The following is a 22,857-nucleotide window of genomic DNA, read 5'->3' as shown; positions in this document are numbered from 1 at the left end:
CTTTGTCTTAATGGGCAAATAAAACATGCACGAAATCATCATGGTGTTGCTTCATTTTACCTCAACAGGAAAAGGACCACTAAAACCCCAAATGTACCTCAAACTCAAACCTGATTAATTTGCTGCCTTGCAAACTCTCATCAAACTTGTCTCCTTCAGCAAATGCACATCTAGTTTCTGTTTAGTTTTACACTTGTGATCTGAGGTGAGTCATACGGCAGGCAGGTGACGATTCACACTGCGCACCGCTGCGTCTGACAGATTGTGTCACTTCCTCTCTCAGCAGGAAGTGGAAGTGGGTGAGTGAACAGTAATAAGGAGGTACCAGGGAACAGATCATGAGGTTTAATCAGGCACACAGGAACAGGTTTCAGACGGCTCGTCCATCTGGCCACTCAACAAACTTTTCACCGTCACTGAGCTTGTGTTTATCTGGGTGATGTAGGACGTGTTCCTGGATCAACATCATCTAAACGCACTCGACTCACAACTGCACTAAATCACGGACTCGACAACATTACAAAATAAGATAATTTGAGGATAGTCACTAGATTATCAACAAGTTAGTGGCACCAAACCTTTGAATGAAATCTAGTGTTTAGTTTGAGCTATTACAGTAGAAAGTTAACTAGATATCCATGGACAGAACTGTAAATACTGCAACATAATTGTCGCTTCTGATTACAATATCTCATCATTATGCATATTTCCTCCAATATCTTCTGTGTTTACAAAGCATGTTGATCCAGTAACATGTCCTCCTCCTGTAATCCATGTCAGCTGTTTTGACAATCTACATCTGAAACATGAAACACACATATAAAATCCACACAATTTAACACCAACATCACTTTCTAAGAGAGACAGATATATGAAAGTAGGAACAAGCAGACTTTCAAAACACTCACGTAATAGGAAGCAAATATACGTGAGTCTTAACTGAGAGTGTTTTGTATGTGTTTGTCACGTCTCATGCAGTGTCGTCGCTGTTCTCCAGGGTTGTCGGACCACAGGCCAGAAGAGACGAGCCAGCTGGCCGACACACGGGCCTTGGCCTTGAGCTGTGTTAGAGGGGTAAATCTGCCAATGTGTCCCATGTCAGGGTCGTTATCACTGCTTAAAGGTGCAGTGTGTTATTTCTCAAAGTAGTTGCTTGTTGATATTTCAAATCAACCGAACACGCCCCTCTCTTCATTGCTCCGCCTCCAAAGCTCACCCTCCAATCCTAACCGCCCTTCTCCGAGTCTTTTCCTTTCTTTTCCGTGAGGTTGTGGAGCGAGTCACAAAAATTCATCTGAACCCTGCATATGTGACCCTGGATCACAAAAACAGTCACAAGTTGCACGGGTATATAGCCAGCAATACATTGTATGGGTCAAAATTATCGATTTTTCTTTTATGCCAAAAATCATTAGGATATTAAGTAAAGATCATGTTCCATGAAGATATTTAGTAAATTTCCTACCGTAAATATATAAAACATGTATTTTTGTGAGTGAATGCAGCACAATCGTGAACATAAATGAACAACTTTAAAGGAGATTTTCTCAATGTTTAAATTTTTTTGCACCCTCAGATTTTCAGATAGTTGTGTCTCGGCCAAATATTGTCCTATCCTAACAAACCATACATCAATGGAAAGCTTATTTATTCAGCTTTCAGATTATGTATAAATCTCAATTGAGTTTTGGTTTTGTGGTCCAGGGTCACATATAGGCTACTACTTGTCACAGTTTTGTCTTTTGTTTTGTTAATCTGTATTTAAGTAAAATATATTTCACATATATTTATTTCTTTTATATATATATATATATATATATATATATATATATATATATATATATATATATATTATATATATATATTATTTTATTTTTTTTCACAGTTCAGTGATGTGATGATGTGTGAATTCTCGTGTTCTGTTTACGCTGCTATTTACGCATGTAAAAGTGAACAAAACTAATTTTGGTATTTTTAATGAGTCAGACACTTATCCATTCTTACAACCAGGGTTAGGTGCTTCTACATCAGTGCTATTCATCTATCATTTTCCTCTGATTTTAAGGATAATTTATGGGTTAGGTTTAGGACTAAATTTGATCAACAAAATATGTTGACCCAGGAACATGACCATGAGCACAGAGACAGTCGCGTACACTGTGAGCTTAGCTTAAATGTGACCCTGGACCACAAAACCAGTCACATGGGTCAATTTGTTGAAATTGAGATTTATACATCATCTGAGAGCTGAATAAATGAGCTTTCCATTGATGTATGGTTTGTTAGGATAGGACAATATTTGGCCTAGATAAAACTATTGAAAATCTGGAATCTGAGGGTGCAAAAAAATCGAAACATTGAGAAAATCTCCTTTAAAGTTGTTCATTTATGTTCGCGATTGTGCTGCATTCACTCACAAAAATACATGTTTTATATATTTACAGTAGGAAATTTACCAAATATCTTCATGAACATGATCTTTACTTAATATCCTAATGATTTTTGGTACAAAAGAAAAATCGATCATTTTGACCCATACAATGTAATGTTGGCTATTGCCACAAATATACTTGTGACTGGTTTTGTGGTCCAGGGTCACAAATGTGTAATATGAATAAATCGTGCTCATAAACGGCTGTTGAGATGGTATTCTCAAGTGAAATGAGTTGAGGCATGGAAAAAGTATTTGTTACGATTTAACAAGCAGATTGGCTTTTTGTCGAGGGAACCAGGGTGATCCCAGGTTGTCCCATATAAATGCCGCACTTTATTTTTACACAAAGTTTAAGCATGAAAATAGCCTAAATAAATTCCAAATGAACATGCAACGCAGTGCTGTTTTCTTGCCGCACACTTTTCCTCATTGCAGTTTTTCAACACAGTAGGCCAGTACGTAGCATGCTAGCGTTCCCTTCCACACACAGCCAGTGTCTCATTGCATGTTTTTTGTTCTTTCATTCAAAGACGCAAACATTAAGCGCATTATTTAGAAACTGCAAGATGAGAAAGCATAGGGAAAAAAAGCTAGAACAGAAATGAGTGTGACATTCGGAGTACTTTGAGCTTTCTTCTCCGTGTGAACTCTCGTTCTGCAGCCTATTTCCATATAAAGCAGCCTCCTGCCTGGAGAAAGAGAGAGAGGGAAAAAACACACCTCCCTCTGAGACACAGACCGAGAGAGAGAGAGAGAGAGAGAGAGAGAGAGAGAGAGAGCAATACTGCAGCCCGACTCCGATAACAACACTCAACTCAATTAAACTTGAGATTGGGGCCGTTCTCTCCCAGAAACGATGAGCGCAGATAAAAGTGTAATCACAGGACCGCTGACCCTACAGGTCTTCTACCTGCTCTCTGTGATGATAGCAGAGGGTGTATTTAAGCATGCTTGCTGGAGTCTCGTGATTATACGTGCATGAGGATCATTATACCCCCTGCTGGAGTAGGAGGGAGTGTGAGGGACTGATAACACGAGCCCCGTCCCCTTGAACACCCGCCGGCCCTCCCTTCTCTTCTGTTCCCACAGAGCGTGGATTTAATGCTGTTTGCTAGTGATACTTCTCACGGAGTTAGTGATTTGTATGGAAGCTTGTTTACACCACAGAATAAAAAAAATTCAAAAAGTAATTGCGACTTTTTAATCTCACAATTAAGGCTGAATTCTGAATTGTGAGATATGAACTCAGAATGATCTGAGCTGCTTTTCACATTCATTTTCTAGATCTAGGCTTCTGTTCAAAGGTTTGGGGTCAGTGTGGGTTTTGAAAGAAGTCTTTTATGCTCATGAGGCGGCATTTATTTGATCAAAATACAGTATAAACAGTAATATTGTGAAATATTATTAGAAAATAAAAGAACTGTTTTCTATGTGAATATATTGTAAAATGTCATTTATTTCTGTGATCAAAGCTGGATTTTCAGCATCATTACTCCAGTCTTCAGTGTCACATGATCCTTCAGAAATCATTCTAATATGATGATTTGCTGTTAAAAAAAAACATTTATTATTATTAATGTCGAAAACAGTTTTTGCTGATTATTTTTGTAGAAACCATGATACACTACCACTCAAAAGTTTGGCGAATGTACGATTTTTTTTTTTTACTTTTAAATTGAAATGTACTCATTTTAATTAATACTTTTATTAAGCAAGGATACATTAAATTGATCAAAAGTGACAGTAAAGACATTTATAATGTTACAAAAGATTTCTGTTCCATATATTTATACACACACACACACTTGTATTTATATACATACTTATACATAAAAAATATATATGAGAAAGAACCATTATTAATAATTGAGCAGAATGAACACCAATAATAATTGATCACCATATTAGAATGATTTCTGAAGGATCATGTGACACTGAAGACTGGAGTAATGATGCTGAAAATCCAGCTTTGATCACAGGAATAAATTACAATTTAAAATATATTTAGATAGAAAACATTTATTTTAAATTGTAATAATATTTCGCAGTACTCTTGTTTTTACTGTATTTTTGATCAAATAAATGCAGCTTTGGTGAGCAGAAGAAACTTCTTTTAAAAAACATTAAGAAATCATTGCTGCATCTCATCTGGTCTGTCATTTTTGAAATATTTACTATAAAACGGGATCACTTTACAGCAATTAAATGAAATGTGTGTGTAATCCTAAATGCTAAAAGAACAACATCCGAGCCATCAAATGTTCCTCAGGGTGTGTTTGAGAGAGACAGAAGTTCTTCAACATTAAGACTATAATGGAGAAGCAGAAGTTGTGGGATAGTCGTGGGCACGAGGCCAACCAGACCTCAGCAGGAGTAGAGGAACAGCTTGGCTTAATGACTAATTAAGACATCTTAACGACAATTAACTCCCCAATTAACACATCTCACAATATGGTGTTTACCTTTAAAAGTCTTCAAAGCAGTTTTCTATAAGTCCACCGAGAACAAACTATCACATATTCTCCCACTCATAATCATTAACATATGCTTTCAGAGAGCCGGAATTGAGTTCACTGCAGTAAAAGTCCTGTCGCACATTGAACCAGACTTACTATTTTTAGGTTGCCATGGTTTGGGGTTATTGTAAATCATTTAGGCTGCATCCCAAATCGCATACTTTCCAACTATATAGTAGGTGACAAAAACAATATGTGACAAAAGTAGTATGTCAGAGTTCACAGTACTCATAAAAGAGTAGGCAAGAGTAGTCAGATGACCTACTACTGTACTTCCGGTGAGATTCTGAAGTGTGCATATGATGGACAGTTTACTATCCCATGAGGCCACGGGAGAGGATTTGTGAATGGCAGTGAAGTGACGTAACTGGTCACATGATAATGACAGCATGGTGAATGTAGTACGTCCAGATTACATTCATATTACACACACTCATACGATATAAAACATCCTTTTTCAACAGTCGTGAATAACTCCTGCAAATGCATACTCAATAGAGAATGTGATTAAGGTGGGTTTTTCATATCAGAATGTGAGGTTGCAGTTAATTGTGGCAGATCTATCTTAATTATATTCTATTATTAGATTACTGTCGAACTGCATTAAAATGACTGTGTTGTTAATTAGCAAAGGGCTACATCGCCTACAACAACACTGAAAAACAGTGGCTAAATAGCTATTTAGCTATGCAGTGCAACAGTGCCCGCCCACTTTTTTTTCCTGTGGCGAAAAAAGTATTTTTTCCATTAATTTTTGCCATAAGGATTTAAAAAAAGTCTTTGTTAAAGAGTTATAAGCCATGAACCAATCCAACCAGGTACAAGGTGAACCACAACACAGGGTATCTGCACAATTTTTAAAGTCAAATTTAAGGCTTTTTAAGACCTTTTTAAGACCTGAAGAAATCAAAATTAATACCGTACATTAGGGGTGCGCAATACTGACAAAAATATGTCTAGATATTTTCAAAGTTTTGTTGATAATAATTAGATGATATTTTACTGATTGTGTTTTTGTACTGGTATCCTGGCTGGTTTAGGCCTGTTGTTGACAGCAGACCCACGAAGATATTCATATTTTTTATATTCTATGCAGTGGTCAGTTCACAGCAGTGACCGAAATTAACATTTTTATTAAGGGGCAATATTTGCCACCTTAAATTGATTTCCAGGGGCATTTTCACCAATATGTGGACATTGTTTCTAAACGTATTTAGATGTATGCATCACCTTTTATGTCAACATTCAAATTAAATTATATTAGAATAACACAGTACCAATGTCTAAATAAATCATTAAATTAAAATCCATCCTTGCAGTGCAGAGGTGACACAGAAGCGGCATCAAAAATGGCATTAGCCTACTATATTTACACTTCATTTACAATTGCATAAATAAAGCTATTCAATATTTAAATATGAAATTATTTATAATTTGAACGTTTTAATTAAAGTATACTTTAAATATGAAACTAAAACCACCAGTAGGTGGCGGCAAGTCACTGTCTTAATAAGCGAGTTGTTGGAGTCATTTCAACCGATTTGATCAAACGGCTGATTCATTCAGAAAACAAGTGATTGTTCATTGAATCGTTAAAATGATTCGTTCAAAACGCGGATTTCAGTAAAAAAAAAAATCATCGCTGTCTGTTGGACCACGGCTTCATTATGAAATTCTCGACGGCGATATAAAGTGAAAATGGACAATATTGTGTCCAAAAAGTAACTCACAATGTTAACTTTGTTAATTTAACTGCTGTATAAAATAAATAGCACATTTGCAATTGTGCAAAGGAAAACGGCACTCTTGCTCATGTGATATTCTAATATAATATAATATGATATAAATATAAGACAAAAACTCATTTGGGGACATCTATAACTGCACTGACACATTACCAAAGAAAGTAAGCATGAGAGAAACGCGATGTCAGCTCGCACTCGCAGTGCCTCGTACATAGTTAAAACAATGATTACAATATCATCATAGTTCGCACACTCCTAAGCACATAAAGAGTGAACTTACAATTGAACTGACATTTACTCGTTTTCTTCTCTCCTCTCGCGTGCAGGAGACAGACGCAGGCTAATACTGCCGTAAGTGACGCGAATTGTCACGTGAACAAGCAAATCCACCAAGATAGAATTAAAAAAATAATAAGAGCCGCTAATTAGATCGTTTTAATTTCGAAAGCATTTAGGTAAGTCTAAGTCAAAGTGTCATCTAAAATTTAAGACCTTTCATAAGTAAAAAGAAGACATTTTTTTTTTTTTTTAAAAAGAGTATTTTTAAGACTTTTTATGGCCTTAAATTTAAAAAATCTAATTTAAGACCTTTTAAGACTTTTTAAGGATCCGCGGGGACCTGTCAACATTACAAATTTTGATTTGAAGCAAACAATATTTTAAAAACAGGTGCAAGAATGGGAAATGAATTTCATCTAGTGGAAACTTTTGGTACTGCGCCCAAACACAATCTTACTGAAAGCTCATTTTTTTGAGATCTCAATCTCAAATCTGGAACACAGCTTGGTTAGATTTATGGCTTTGATTTTCCCACATTTTTAGAATAAAAAGTGTTTTGCAAAAAAAAATTATATTAGTATGTTAAATAGTATTTTTTAAAATTTTTCATGACAATAAATGTAAAATAGTTTTTTGTTTAGTTTTTTACTTTTTTAAGTTCACTTTTTACTTTTTTTTTTTTACTTCAGCAATAATTTGCCAAGTATGGTGTTTAAAAAAAGAGATCAAACTTAAGTCTGTGCTCCAAAGCATTCAAGATTAATGACAGTTTAAGTTCTATGCTCAAAATGTGAATAAATGGATTATAACTACTGCATAAATATAATTTAGTACCATAAAATCCCCTAAAAAGGTGATTTAAGTGACTTTGAATGTGTCATGGTTGTTGGTGCCAGACGGGCTGGTCTGAGTATTTCAGAAACTGCTGATCTACTGGGATTTTCACACACAATCATCTCAAGGGTTTACAGAGAATGATCAGAAAAAGAGAAATATGCTCCAGTGAGCAACAGTTCTGTGGGTGAAAATGTCTTGTTGATGTCAGAGGTCAGAGAGCGACCAGACCAGTTCAGCTGATAGAAAGACATTAAAGGATTATAAGTTTTAATTCAAATCAATTCCCCTATGGAGAAAATGAATGGGATTTTTACTTGCGGAACCCAACCGCTGGTTAACACTATCCAATAGCCCACAGCCTAGGTGATGTTAACCTAAAAACAAATTCACGATTACATAAAAAAATGCAATAAGCCTTTTGGTCTCTGGAGTAACGTGCACATATGCACAGATGAATCGTAAGACCAGGAATGTGCATTAAGAAAGTAAATGGGTTAAATTTTGCTTTCACATTGACTTTAAAACGCACTAACATCCGTAAACTCCACGAGACAAACACACACGCGTGGCGAGAGAGCCGCCACAGTGATTTATCTGATTCAATTAGCTTGCAAATGTAAAACAAGTCAGTTCAATAAAGAGCTGAAACCTCTCTTTCTTCCGTTCGCTCTCCTCTTCGACGTCTCTCGCTCTTCCTCCCTCGACCTCCCTCTCTCTGCTGAATAATGAGAGTGTGTAAATGCTTAATTAGATTAAAAGGGTGTGTATAACGATATCAAGATGTTGTGTGTGTGTGTGTGTGTACGATCTCTCTACAAATCTCTCTACATTAGCGTTGTGTTATTGTGGGCAGGGCTGAGAATTTATGATGCACAAAAACCCTGAAACATCAAACCCATTAAAGAATCCTGATTTATTCTCTGTGAGCAATGAGGGAAATATATCACCCATAAAGAGGTGTGTGTGTTTGTGTGTGTGTGTGAGACAGGAACTCCTGGGAAGCATGTGTTTAATAGGAGAGGCTTAGCCGAGGTCTTTTTGAAAGTGTATGACCTGAAAAACAAATTAGAATACAGAAGGAAACCGTAAGACATGATACAGAAGAACAAAATATTAAAATTGCATGCAAGGAAGACTGATCCAAATTTCCTAAAAATATTTGAACTATTTTTTTATTAATATTACCTTGTACTTTTAATTTATTTCACTGTGCCGCAAAACTGTGTACAATGAGATTGTATAAACACTTTGCCAAATGTACAGTTTTGCTATGGCAAAAAAAAGCATATTAAAGACAGACTTTTGAAATTGTTCTAATTAAGAGACTTCTAAATTACTTTAATTTTTGTTCAAATCTTAAATAGTTCACTGTAATCTGTTATTTTTATGTTAATTATATTATTTTATTTTGTGCTAAAATGTAATTACTTCATTATGTAGGGCTTAATTTGAAACAATTTTTACTCAGAAATTGCTAATAAAGTAATTGCAAAGAACTGCCAAGTAACTCATTAAATTAAATGTGACATTTAGAAAGACTGAAATAGTATTTTCTTGTAAAACACACTCCAATAATCTTTGTTTTATGTACAAATTCTAAAAATATTTGTTTTAGTGTGCACATAGGACAGAAAAGACAAAAACACAAATGAGATCTCTTTTATATCTCTATACATCAATAAGTAATACATAATTTATGTAATTGCTAATTAAAGTCAAAGTCTGTGATCAACATTCATCAAATTCTCCCAAAAGCAAATGATTTGGGCTTCCATCCACATTCAGTTTCCGGTTTTACTCGTACACTTTATGTCAATGATATCCTCCGTAGCAAAAAAATGAACAATCTCTGAGCAACAAACATATTTTCAGGTGAGCTAATGCTTTTGCATTACAAAAAAGTATGTCAAACCAATAAAGCATGCTAAAATAAAAGCCAGATCTCCTGTTATTCGTCATGCAGTGAGCAGACTCATGCCATTAATGAATGAATCATCTCATTAGTGTGTGTAAATCAGAAAATACATTGAATGTTTTATTTGAGCATCTTTGGTTTTAAGAGATCAATCAGCCATTCAGACGGAATATAATATCAGAGCTCATGCTGATCCTATGGTGTATCTGTGTGTGTGTGTGTGTAACAGAGCGGTTCGTTTTAATAAGACACAGACAGCAGAGAGTCGTCTTTTCTCTTTCCCGAGTAGAGTAGACCTCTGAAAGCCTCAAGAACGGCTTTATTGCTACAACTAAACCTCCATAATAAGTGTGAAATATAGTGTGAGGGGTCACTGACCTTTGACCTGAGTTAGGCACTGCTGTGGACAGGGGGTTTTCTCAAAGACTTGCGTGAGGATAAAGACCTCGTGCTGGACACCAAAGGATCATGGAGCGTCACATTAAAGGTGCCTTTCAGAACGGTGTCCATGATGACTGGACTCAACTGCAACACACACACACACACACACACACACACACACACACACACACACACACACACACACACACACACACACACACCATAGTGAATTGGTGTACTAGAGTTATTTATTTAAAACTAAATACTATATTATACAGTATATATACACAGTATTATATTCTTCATGGCACAGATTCAACAAGGTTCTGGAAACATTCCTCAGTGATTTTGGTGCATATTGTCATGATCGCATCACACAGTTACTGCAGATTTGTCGGATCTGATTCTGAACATCCATGATGTGAATCTCCCGTTCCTCCACATCCCAAACCTGCTGAACTGGACTGAGATCTGGAGACTGTGGAGTCGTTTGAGTTTAGTGACTCTTCTGTACCTCGGTTGTAATGAGTGTTTATTTGAGTTACTGTTGTCTTTCTATCAGCTGAATCAGTCTGGTCGTTCTCCTCTGACATCAACAAAGCATTTTCACCCACAGAACTGATGCTCACTGGAGCATATTTCTCTTTTTCAGATCATTTTCTGTAAACCCTAGAGATGATTGTGTGTGAAAATCCCAGTAGATCAGCAGTTTCTGAACAACCAAGTCACTTAAATCAGCTTTCTTCCCCATTCTGATGCTCAGTTTGAACTCAAGAAGATCGTCTTGACCATGTCGGAGTTGCTGCCATGTGATTGGCTGGTTAGACATTTGTGCTGTGTTATAAATATATATATATATATATATATATATATATATATATATATATATATATATATATATATATATATATATAAACACACATATACATGCATATAGACACTTCTAATAAATATATGAGGTACATACCTCATATGCTGTGGGTCCAGGTGTCATGTGTTTAGGGCTTTTAAAGCGATCTTCTTTTGAGACCATCAGCGCAAGTTGAGGGTCAGACTTAACATCTGGACTATAATGAGCAGGACCTACAAAACCACAAATAACACGTAGTTTAGCTGGAACACTTGAACATAACTGCCCAAAAACACTGTTTACATGGAGCAAATTCCACCGTTGTGTTGATAAAGCAAGTTCCTAGGCTTACACCATTAGTCCAAGTTAAGGATGCTTTAAACTACTTTTAAAGAAAAGTTAAATTATAATGCAACAACAAAATACAAGCTTTGCATTTCTGCTTTTAAACAAATTTAAAAAATAAATAAAAATAAATGTGACAACCTGCCTCTAAAAAGTCATAAATTTCACATCAGAATACGTTACACTTTTGTCATACAGTAATTTGTATATATATTTTTTTGCATTACTGATAGTATATATATATATATATATATATATATATATATATATATATATATATATACAGTGCTATGCATAAGTTTAGACACCCATGCTAAAGTTGACTAAAAAGAGGAATAAAAAAATCATCTTTTGGAAATTGAACTTAATGCCTTAATTAAAAAAATTTGGAAAAATCCAACCTTTAAGGACACCAATTTTCTTTGTGAATGAATAATGTATCGTAAATAAATAAATGTTCTTCCTTAAAATACAGCGTGCATAAGTGTGTACACCCCTATGTTAAATTCCCATAGAGGCAGGCAGATTTTTATTTTTAAAGGCCAGTTTTAAAGACCATACCTAGAGATTGGCATGGAGTACTTTCCATAAGATCATCTCTCAGTGCAAAGCAAACCAGCTATTAGGCTAACTGAAATAATTTAAAAGTAAATAACATTTATTTATTTACGATACATTATTCATTCACAAAGATTGGTGTCCTTAAAGGTTGGATTTTTCCTAATTTTTTTAATTAAGGCATTAAGTTCAATTTCCAAAAGATGATTTTTTATTCCTCTTTTTAGTCAACTTTAGCATGGGTGTCTAAACTTATGCATAGCACTGTATATATATATATAGTAATTAATACTATGCATTACTGATATTTAAATGTATTGTTGTCACTTTATTATAATTGTGTACAATGAAAATGGTTAACACTTTATTTTACAGTGTCCTTAATATGTTACATGTACTTACCATTGTAATAACAGTTAATTATGCATAATTACATGCAACTAACCCTCAACCGAACCCTAATCCTATCCTAACCCTATTATATAGTAAGTACATGTAGTTAATTAATATTACTCAGTACTTAAATATATAATTACACTGTAACAATGACACCTTAAAATAAAGTGTAACCTGAAAATGTACAAACGTTTTGTACATTTCCAAATGTACAGTTTTGTTATGCCAATAAAGCTCATTAAAACTGAAACTGGCAGAACTAGATCTACAGAGTTTATTAATGTGATACTTCATATTAATGAATAATTAAGAGACTTCCTGATTACTAATGCCGCTTCCTACTCTCAAATGTTTAGCCACATGGACTTCCAATATACACTGTCTTGTTTATTTGTACAAACTGAGAAGTAATGGACAGTAATCGACAGCAGGCCTCAAAAGCAGTTCATAGAGATCAAGTAAGCGTAAGTCACCTGGTATTTCAGGGTCGTATTGTAGGAAGGAGGGATCTCTGGCGGCGGCAGATAGGAAACAGCTCTGTCGCTTGCGTGCTTTCTCACTCCGTGGCTTGCTGTAGCGATGGAGACCGTGAGTCTTCTCGAAGGATTCGCTCACGTTATACGAGCCTGGCGGAGGAGTATCCTGCCAAGAGCAATCTAATATCTAACCACAGCATCATAAACATCATCTGCACAATGGATTTACATTGGTTGGGTCCTTACATGCGCTTCGTGAGGCACACTAGCACACACACGCAAGGTCTCTCGCTCCCTCTCTCTACACGTTCTTATCCCGGTAGACGTAGAATCAACAGCTAGATCAATGAGAAACCCTATGATTACAACGACCATCATTTGAAGTGTCACACAGTTCTGAAATTATCGTACATTATAGGATTTTTCCCATTATTGATCGTACATCGTACAGAGGTCAAAATTATCGTACAAATACGATAATTATCGTACATCTGGCAACACTGCAGGGGGTCGTATGTGTGTGTGCGAGCTGTAGGAGCATTATTGCAAAGTATTATTGTGGCTTTTTTATTCAATTCAATTATTTTAGTTGTGTTAACCACTAACGTGCTACAGATGCTGTACATAGAAATTAAGCTGTATTGAATCATTCTAGTTATTTAGACATTTGTATATGTAACACTTGCATATTGAAATACTAACCATGCTACACGTGTAATTGCACATCTATAAGCTGGACAGATGCAGAGAGAGAGAAAGAGTGAGAGAGAGAAACATCTAGATGATAAATCTCACTAAACCTGTCAGGAACAAGACTATTTTTGGGAAGATGTTTTGTATTTTGACATTATTGTCATGACAATTAAACACAAAGTTCCAAATTTCCATTCATCTCTAGTGAAAAACAAAACAAAAAACGGTAACACTTTATTTTAGTGTCCTTGTTACATTATGTTACATGTACTTACCATAGTAATAACAGTAAATTATGCATAATTGCATGCAACTAACCCTCAACCAAATCCTAATCCTACCCTAACCCTATAGTAAGTACATGTAGTTGCTTAATATTACTCAGTACTTAAATATATAATTACAATGACACCTTAAAATAAAGTGTAACCAAAAAACCTATACCAAAATGTATTTAAAATACATTTATTTCATACTAAGTATACTACAAATCCTTTAACATATTTACTGACATATCAGTTGAGACTTACTGATATAACTATTATAATTAAACTTTCTTTGGAGTACTTTATTGCATAATGCACATTTCTTAATATTAAGCCTACAATTTGTTTTAATATCACTATGAGTAAGGATAGTATAATCAAATAATATCAGTCTTTAAATGCAAGATATTTAAAGTGTATCTAAAGTATACTTGCAATAGTTCCATTTTAGCACAATCAAATATACTTAAGTATATCTTTAATTGGACTTCAGCACTTTTTCTGGATAGCTAAAGTACATTAAGTACAAAATTAGTTTAAGTATATCAATTTAGTAGACCAAAAGTACAATTGCAGGGTATTTATATAAAGTACATAAATATGTAAATGTATTTATTTGTAGTGTACTTAGCATAAAATAAATGTATTTCAAATATATTTTGGTATATTTATTTTTCACTAGGACTGTCATGCAGAAAAAAAAAGATACATTATTTACATTCTACATTTGAATTCAATACAGTGAAAAAACAAAGTCCATTACCCTGTTGCAAATCTTTTCAGTTTCATTTTGCTTTTTAAAGTCATTCCTTCAACTATTATAAAACAAATTATTATAAATAAAATGAAGCAACAGTTAAAAATCATCAAGAAAAAAAATGCATCATGGTAATTTAATGAAAATGTCATGAAAATAATGCCATAATGCAAAACATCATAATGGTGCTCAAATTAAGCTTAATTTTCGTCACGTGACATAAAGGGCCCTTTTTTAATGATGTGAGCATGTCCGGATCCACTTTTACTAGTTTAACGACGGGAAAAATGGTTGGCGCCCCCTGCGCATGATCTTAAAGGGTTGTCCCTATTCTCTTAATGAGTAATGGGTGTGTTTTGGGATTTACATGCGTTAAACCAACCAGAGTCTCATCTCCCATTCCCTTTAAATGCAAGCTGCGCTCGCGCCATGGCGGATTCGCTATTTACATGACGGAATTTGCAAGCGGAAAGACTGAACGCTTCTCTAGAGCGCAAACGGATCTGTTCGTGCGCGAGGTAAAAGCAGACCATCTACGGGACAAGCCGGATCCCACCATATCTTAATGAACACAATATATATCTTTTACATCCTTTTATTTTTAATATTTGGCATGTTTGTGTGCTGTTGTGCGTCCCTGTGTGTGTAATAAGCAGAGTGTACGTGCATTGTGACCCGCCTATAGGCTCATATTACTGACGCGCTCTTTAAATAACAAAAAAAATATTGCGGCATTGACTTTAGACCAGGTTTCAGTTGGTCAATGGCTCAGTCTATTTCTGTTGCCTCAAAATAGCAACGCGCTAATAATGCGCCAGAACACACCTCGTTTTCAGACTAGCAGCCCATGGGCGCAAATGCATTTGCTATTTAAACAATATGACGCAGGACGTGAAAATGATAACTGCGTCAGGCTGAAACTAGCAGAACACACTTGCGTCGCGCTTGGCGCTGCATTGCGCCGGGTGTATGATAGGGTCCTTTATGTTTTCTTTCTTTCTTTTGATTTTGGGTTGAAATGAGATTTGGTGAGACTCCTGCAGACGGCTGTGTGTATTGTGAGCAGAAACGTGTCTAATGAAGGAGCGGAGCAGACGTGAGGCGAGGTGCTGAGCTCATAATAATATATTTGCAGCATCTGCATCAGAGCGTCTGACTCAAACACTCTCTATGAAACACACTCCAAACATACGGACACTTCTGCGTTCTCATATCTTCCGAAGTATAATTACTGATTTTAGATATGGACAGGATTTAATCTAAACTCTCCATGGAGCCAAACAAATATCAGGGCTTTCCCATTGAATTCAAGCTTATTCAAATACACACACACACAAATCTAAACTTCCAGAACAGGCTGTGTTTGACTCTGAATAATAAGCTGACACATCAATCCCTGTCATTACACATCATGGAGCTGAAAACGCCCTGAGACTTTGCTCTTTCACAGCTCAAAACAAGTTTCACTTAAACGTAGTGTAGGCAATTTCAGAGAAGCTAGCAATAGCAAGCTAGTTTTGAAAGCATGAGCTCATAACATCACAATAATAATGAACATGTTTAATATTTAGACCACTTCTATTATTGATTGCTCTCAGGATGTGAAGAGAGTTTCAACCAGTCTAACAAAAAGAGTTTGTAAGAAAAATTGCCTGCCCTACCTTTAAAATATCAAGATGTTTCTATGAGTCAATAGTTGACATTTAGTATTTCGATGGTCCACTTTAGATATTCTACTTACTATAAGTAGCTTTGCAACAACACGTCAACTAACTATCACTAGCTAAAGTGGACTATCGAAATAAAAGTGTAATTGAGTATAGAGCTAAACAAAATGTGGAGCAGCTTAGATCATTTGTTCTGAGAGAAAATTTGATTAGAAATGTTAATGAGATCTCTCAGTTTTGATTGCAGATTTTATTATCTTGGTAAATCTGAGCACAGTGTGAGACAGTAGCCGTGTTTCCACTGCATGCCAGGGGCCAGTCACGCTTCCACTGTCACTTCCGAGGCTTGATCAAGCCTCATTGGGGCTTCCCTGGGGTCAACGGCCAGGGGTTTTGCCCAACACCTTGGTCCAAAGCGGGCCAACTGGGGCTTGAGGAGTGCATACCTGTCAACATTGGGATTTGAAAATAAGGGAATTTTTTTTTGATGGGTGGGGGGGTGGGGTGGAATAGGCTAAGAATCTTTAGCCGATTCTAAAGATTTTATTGGTCATGTGAATCACAGTACTGACTGCCTACACCAAACACTGATCCCTAAACCTACCCGTCATTGTAACCTTAACCAATGAAATTAGCTGCAGGGCGGGATTTCCGCTTAACTGGTTTGCGCCCAGTGGGATTTATTTTTTTATTTTTTTATAGAAAGATTAAAAATACGGGAAAATATTTAAACGGGATGATAGCGGGATAGCAAGGTAAAATACGGGAGAATCCCGGGAAAAAACGGGAGGGTTGACAGGTATGGGAGTGGTCATGAACAAAGGCAGAGTTTACAACACCGCTGCTTATTTCCCATGTTATTATATCAGGCTACCAGCTGACTTCAACATTTATAGTCATTTAAATCAAGCTTTTAATGTTGTTTATATGTCTATGTGGTGTTTTTAATATGCTTTGAGACAAACCATGTGCAAATTCATAAGTCAACATCATTGCTGAGTATTTTCTCCTTAAAACTGCAGTGAACCAAAGACAGTCTCAAAAACACGCTTTGAAATCGCTGTTGTTTCTGACGTCACAAACTACTTTGTAACCAATCAGATCAATGTATGATCGTCAACGAGTGGATCTCTGAGCTGGTGCGAGTGAGTGGAGGCGAGGCTCATTTACATATTCATAAAACCGCGTATACTAAATGAGGCAAGGGTGTAGAGTTCTATCTATTTACAAGCTATTTAAAGGCATGAAGACATTTTTTCAAGGGAAAAAAAACGTTTAAATATGTAATTTCGGTGATCAAAGATGAGTTTTAAGGGATACAATTATTGACTACAGGGGGACTTTAAGACACTTTAAAATGCTAACCATTGCGATAATAAATACACATATGTTTATGGAAAATAGCACAGTCTACTTGAAGAACGTAGACAAAACATTAATGACTGTCTCTTCCCTGTGCCTGTGTCTCATGTTTTCTGTCTGTGAACTCCCTCTGTTTCTCTGGCTGAAAGGATAACAGTATAGTATGATAGTATGATATTTTATCAATATTTTTCTGAACATGTAAGCCTTTGGACTTAAAAACCTTAATGGAGTTGTTTTGTGCATTCCTGTGATCGAAAATAATTGGAAAGCAGGTGCAACTGAATAGGTATGTGCTCTCTTTTGATGTGAAATGGTAAATATGATGCATGATTGATGTGCACTCCTGACACAAATTAATCAATTATTTTCACTGTTACATTTTTTATTGTAAACCATTGGTCAAATATGGATGCTGGAATATTTCAAATATTTGCTTCTGTCATGCTCATTTTGCGATCTAGCTAGCTTTCAGTCAGCTGGTGAAACGGTGGGGTTGTGTGATGTCGTTCTATGGAGGCGTGTTAAGAGCGGATTTTAGGGTTTTAGTTGGAAACGCAACTTGATTTTGGCCTCGGCGCTTGAGGTCCGAGGCTATAGTCTGCTATTATCCCTGGCTCACACTAACCAGACAGTGGAAAAGCGGCTAATGAGATCTCTTCTGATATGTTAGAGGGGGATTCATGTGAAATAACTGGGGTTTTATTCTTAGGAGAAACATCTGAGAAGCATGAGACTTAGTGAAAGTCCTATTAAAATAGTTGTAAAATCTTCTCTCCATTTCATGTCACTGCTATCCAGGAAAAACACTTTATAAATTAAAGAGATCTCACTTGTGATTTATCTTCCCAGTGGCAGTCTAAAGATTAAAATTCAGTGTTGCGTGCGTGTCTTACTTTGGCGAACAGTGAACCCACAAGTCTGTTAGTGGCAGATTTAAAAGCAGCTGTACTCTGTTTCTTATATAACGCTTCATTTGTCTGCTCCACCTGCAGAAAACACAAAAGAAAGACAATTTCTTGCAGTCAAATACTGATGAAATACTGTAATGACAGATTCATATTAATGAAATTCAAATAATTACTCAAATTTGAGCCTGTTTTTCTTATAATTAGACGCACAAGGACACACTAGGCTTTCATATGTTTAATACGTGCATGAAAGCTGCTGATCACGGTCTACTTATATTGCATGAAAAAAGCAGGTTAGAAATTCTCCAAAACACAGAAGAAAATGAATTCAATTAATTTAGAACAACATGAAGGTGAATAAATGATGACAGATCTTTCGCTTTTGGGTGAACTATTTCTTTTAATTATGTGCTGGTGTATTTTAGCAGCTCCGAGGTGCCTGTGTGATCTCTGTTGACAGAAAAAATCTCCTCTCTGGTTCAATTTATAATGAAAAATCATAATCTCCACTGTCCTGACGCTAGAGATAAGATGCGCCAGGTCCTCATCTCAGACTGCAGGTTATGTTCAGAATGAAATACTACCTTTTTACACAATACGTACTGTATACAGCATTCTGTTTTTATAAAATGTCACTAAATTGAAACAAAACTGAAGTGGTTATTTTGCCTGTGTAGTCCAATGTTGTGTAAAATGCCTTTTGACACCATATACAATGAATCAAGAAGGAGATTTGTGGTTGCTATTACATTTAGCAATTGTAATCAAGTGCATTGCATTGTGGGATAAAGTATCCCCCACAGTGTGCTCTGTTTGCCTAGTGCACATTTTGGCGTCTGCGTTAATGTACAGTACTGTTCAAAAGTTTGGGGTCAGCAAGATTGTTTTTAAATAAATTAATACTTTTATTATGCATGGATGCATCAAATTGATCAAAAGTGACAGAAATTACATTTATAATCTTAAAAAAGATTTCTATTTCTAGTGAATGCTGATCTTTTGAACCTTTTTATTCATCAAAAGAAGATGTGTCATGGTTTCCACAAAAATACGAAGCAGCACAACTGTTCAACATTAACCATTGATAATAATCAGAAATGTTTCTTGAGCAGCAAATCAGCATATTAGACTGATTTCTGAAGGAGTGAAAACTAGAATACTGCCTTTCTGGCAAGGCTTTTTCATGCCAACTTAAAGTTTGTCTGCAAACTTTTTTATCTAGTTAGATATCAGTGAATCTCGAGGTCCATTAGGACACATTCACTGCTCTTGTCTATGCAGGCAGGGACCATGTAGAAGGAACAGAAAGAGAGGAGAGTCCGTAAAAGACCTCCACTGGGGTCGGTTTGGTTCAGGAAGCCGGCCAACTGGACACTTCCGTTGGAAACAATGGACGTTTCCAAGAAAAAAAAAAACTGCAGATGCCAATGTCCCAAGTTTCCTGTGAAATACACAGGGAGGGAGGGATTTGCTGGCCACAATGCATAGTGTTATAAATTTGAATCTGTTATTCATACAAATATGTACCATGGTAACCACAGTGTAAGTGTGTATGCCTTTGTCTATTTTATCATCCACCAGGGAAAAGTCTCATCACTTTAAAAAAGTAAAAGCACACTTCTCAATAAGCCAACAAGCAAATCAAGGTTGCATTCACGTCTGCAGCATGAATGATTGATTCTTCATTCAAATCCCTCACCCTGAGAATAAGCAACAGTAATTAATAGTGATGTTTGCCATGGAATACAGAAACTGCGGTATTTTGGCAGAAACCACGGTTTTCATGGTACAATTTGAAAGGATAGGCTCTAGTATGTAGACTCCAGGCAAAACTGACATTTAGTGAATGCTGAGAAATATTTAGTTCAAGGGGATTTATGAAAGATTTATTCGATTCGTTGGATGAAGCCCCCTGAAAAGTCTGAATAAGCTCCCAAGGGCGCTGGCAGATTAGTGTACAATAGACAATGAGTGCACACTTTCTGGGTTGAAGAACTGCTCACCTTGTACTGAGCCGGCCCCGGGGTGCTCATCTTCTCTTTGCTGGGGAGGAAAGGGCGGCGTGGTGCAACAGAGCCAAAGGCGCCCTTCCTTCTGCTCTTCATACAGGCTTTCTTCAAACTCTCCTGAGCCAGGCCATAATCAAACACGTTATAGGCACCGGGACCTGGAAAAAATACAGCACGTCCTGATCTTGCCGAGTGAGATGAGTTCCTGGGTCAACATATTTTGTTGTCAGGTCTGAAAATGTAGTCCTAACCCTAAACCGGCGAAGCACCAAATCCTGGTTGTAAGCCTAAACTTGACATAAACTCTAAACTTGTCCCTCAAATCTGATTGGTTGATTGGAATGTTGTTCCAGGATCAACAAAGATGTCGATCCAGGAACACGTACTTGGTGAAATCAGCAAATACATGCATGAGTAAGGCATTTGGTTACTACTGGAGTTCTACTAACTAGGTTAGTTTAATATTGATGGTTGTGGCTTTGCCTAATTTACATACACTACCATTCAAACGTTTGGGGTTGGTAAGATTTTTTACTGTTTTTGAGAGAAGTCTCTTCTGCTCATCACGGCTGCATCTGCTTGATCAAAAATACAGTAAAAACTGTAATATTGTGAAATATTATTACAATTTAAAATAACTGTTTTCTATTTGAATATGTGTTAAAATGTAATTTATTCCTGTGATCTAAGCTGAATTTTCAGCATCATTACTCCAGTCTTCAGTGTCACATGATCCTTCTGAAATCATAATATGCTAATTTGCTGCTCAAGAAACATTTCTGGTTATTATCAATGTTACATTTTTTTAATAAGTTCAAAAGAAAATAATTTATTTGAAATAGAAATATTTTGTAACATTATGGGCCCGGTTTCCCAAAGCGTTCTTATCTCTAAGTAGTTCTTAACCTGTTCCTTAACCTCTCTCTTAACCTTGTGGCACGATTCCCGAAACGTTCGTTCGCTAAGTATATCTTCTGTAAGTCACACTTTCGTAAGGTTGGTCTGGACCACTCTTAGCTTTACCTTATCACTGTTGCAGGTCTATATGAATATAATTCTGAAGTTTTAATACACCCAGACAGTATTAAATTAGGCTAATTCAAGTGTTTTCATGCAAAGAATAAAATTGTCATTACACTGATTGTTGTTAGATTTTTAATTATATTATTATACAATATTATTAATTTAATTAAAACGCTCTTTTAAAGGGCAGTGAAAGCATAGGCTACTGTCAGTTAAGTCCTATTCGGACGCTAATATTGTTTCTCATGGGCTCGTCCAGTATTTTAAACATTTACAGGGGTAAGTCGGTGATTTTAGTGCCGTCCGAATCCATAATATCAGTGTTTTTCTCACCCAACCCGCGTAAAAATCCCTGGCCAAATTAGTACCTTCTGTTTTTTGACAAACAGGTCGTGTGGTAATTTAATTGCCGTCTGAATCCACATCTCTGAGTTTACAAGAGATTCAAAATTCACGGTTTAAATCCTTTTTGATCACTGCCGAGCACCGTACGCAAGATGTAAACTTTTATTACTGAAATGCTGGAAAGTATTTACAAGAACAATATTTCATCGCAGCTCCACCTCAGCGAACAAAAATGGGAAAGAGAAGAAGGCACGTAAATTTTTGAAAAGGTTATTGTGGCAGCAATATATGTTACAATTTTAAAATATGTAGGCTAGGCTATTATAGGCTATTATAGTTTGGATTATTTTTTATAATATCCAATAATCATAATAAATTGCAATTTCAACTATTTCTGAAGTGCTTCATTTATAAAGATCACCGCTTTCTCACATAAACAGCCCCTGCACGAGAGAATAATTGATTCTCGAGCCATCGATATCAAACAATTCAGCACCATCGCCACGGACAGCGCCGGGTAACGTCGCACGTAAGAAGGTATATCTTAAGCAGCTTCCTAAGGTATGGTTCGGGGAACACACTTAGGAACATAAACAACTTTGGTAAGATATATCTTTCGAGCTTTCTTAGCGCGCTAAGAGTGAGCGTTATCGGGAAACCGGGCCATGAATGTTTTACTTTAACATTAATATTAATGTTACAATTAATACTGTCACTTTTGATAAATATAATGCATCCTTGCTGAAAAGAAAATATTAATTTGTTTTTTAAAAATCTTACTGATTGAATGGTAGTGTACTTATTGTCACGATTATTCTTAGTTTCACCCTCGTGGACTCTTAGTATGTTTATCTTCAGTAACCTGTCTCCTTTGTTCTCAGTTTCCCGCCACTTGTTTGTCTCCTAGGTTACTCATTGCATTCTAGCTTGTTTCTATGGTTACTCATAAATTCCCTAATTTGTATCACCTGTGCTAATCCAATCATTTTTGTTTTATATGTGTATATATATATATATATATATATATATGCCTGTGTTTTTGTTCTCATTGGTCAGTTCTTGTTAATGCTTATGTTCAGTTTGGTGTAGTTC

General features: G+C 36.0%; 1 protein-coding gene across 1 annotated transcript in view; it reads right to left on the bottom strand.

Annotated features, from left to right (window-relative positions):
- Positions 1–8,473: 8,473 nt before the first annotated feature.
- The window catches only part of stpg2 (sperm-tail PG-rich repeat containing 2), a gene marked incomplete at its 5' end in the record, with an annotated part of 28,638 nt that continues 14,254 nt past the window's right edge, over positions 8,474–22,857 (bottom strand). Inside the window, 6 exons of the mRNA XM_084114865.1 lie at positions 8,474–8,864; positions 10,105–10,251; positions 11,075–11,190; positions 12,730–12,898; positions 18,374–18,466; positions 20,392–20,555. Of these exons, the coding sequence (XP_083970991.1) occupies positions 10,117–10,251; positions 11,075–11,190; positions 12,730–12,898; positions 18,374–18,466; positions 20,392–20,555 (677 nt within the window). The 3' untranslated portion in view covers positions 8,474–8,864; positions 10,105–10,116. The remainder of the gene's footprint in view (positions 8,865–10,104; positions 10,252–11,074; positions 11,191–12,729; positions 12,899–18,373; positions 18,467–20,391; positions 20,556–22,857) is intronic.

The sequence above is a fragment of the Abramis brama genome (genome assembly GCF_963993115.1).
Source record: "Abramis brama genome assembly, chromosome: 5".
NCBI classification, from domain to species: domain Eukaryota; kingdom Metazoa; phylum Chordata; class Actinopteri; order Cypriniformes; family Leuciscidae; genus Abramis; species Abramis brama.
Note: the sequence above shows the minus strand (reverse complement) of the source record. Positions and strands in the feature narration are given on the sequence as shown.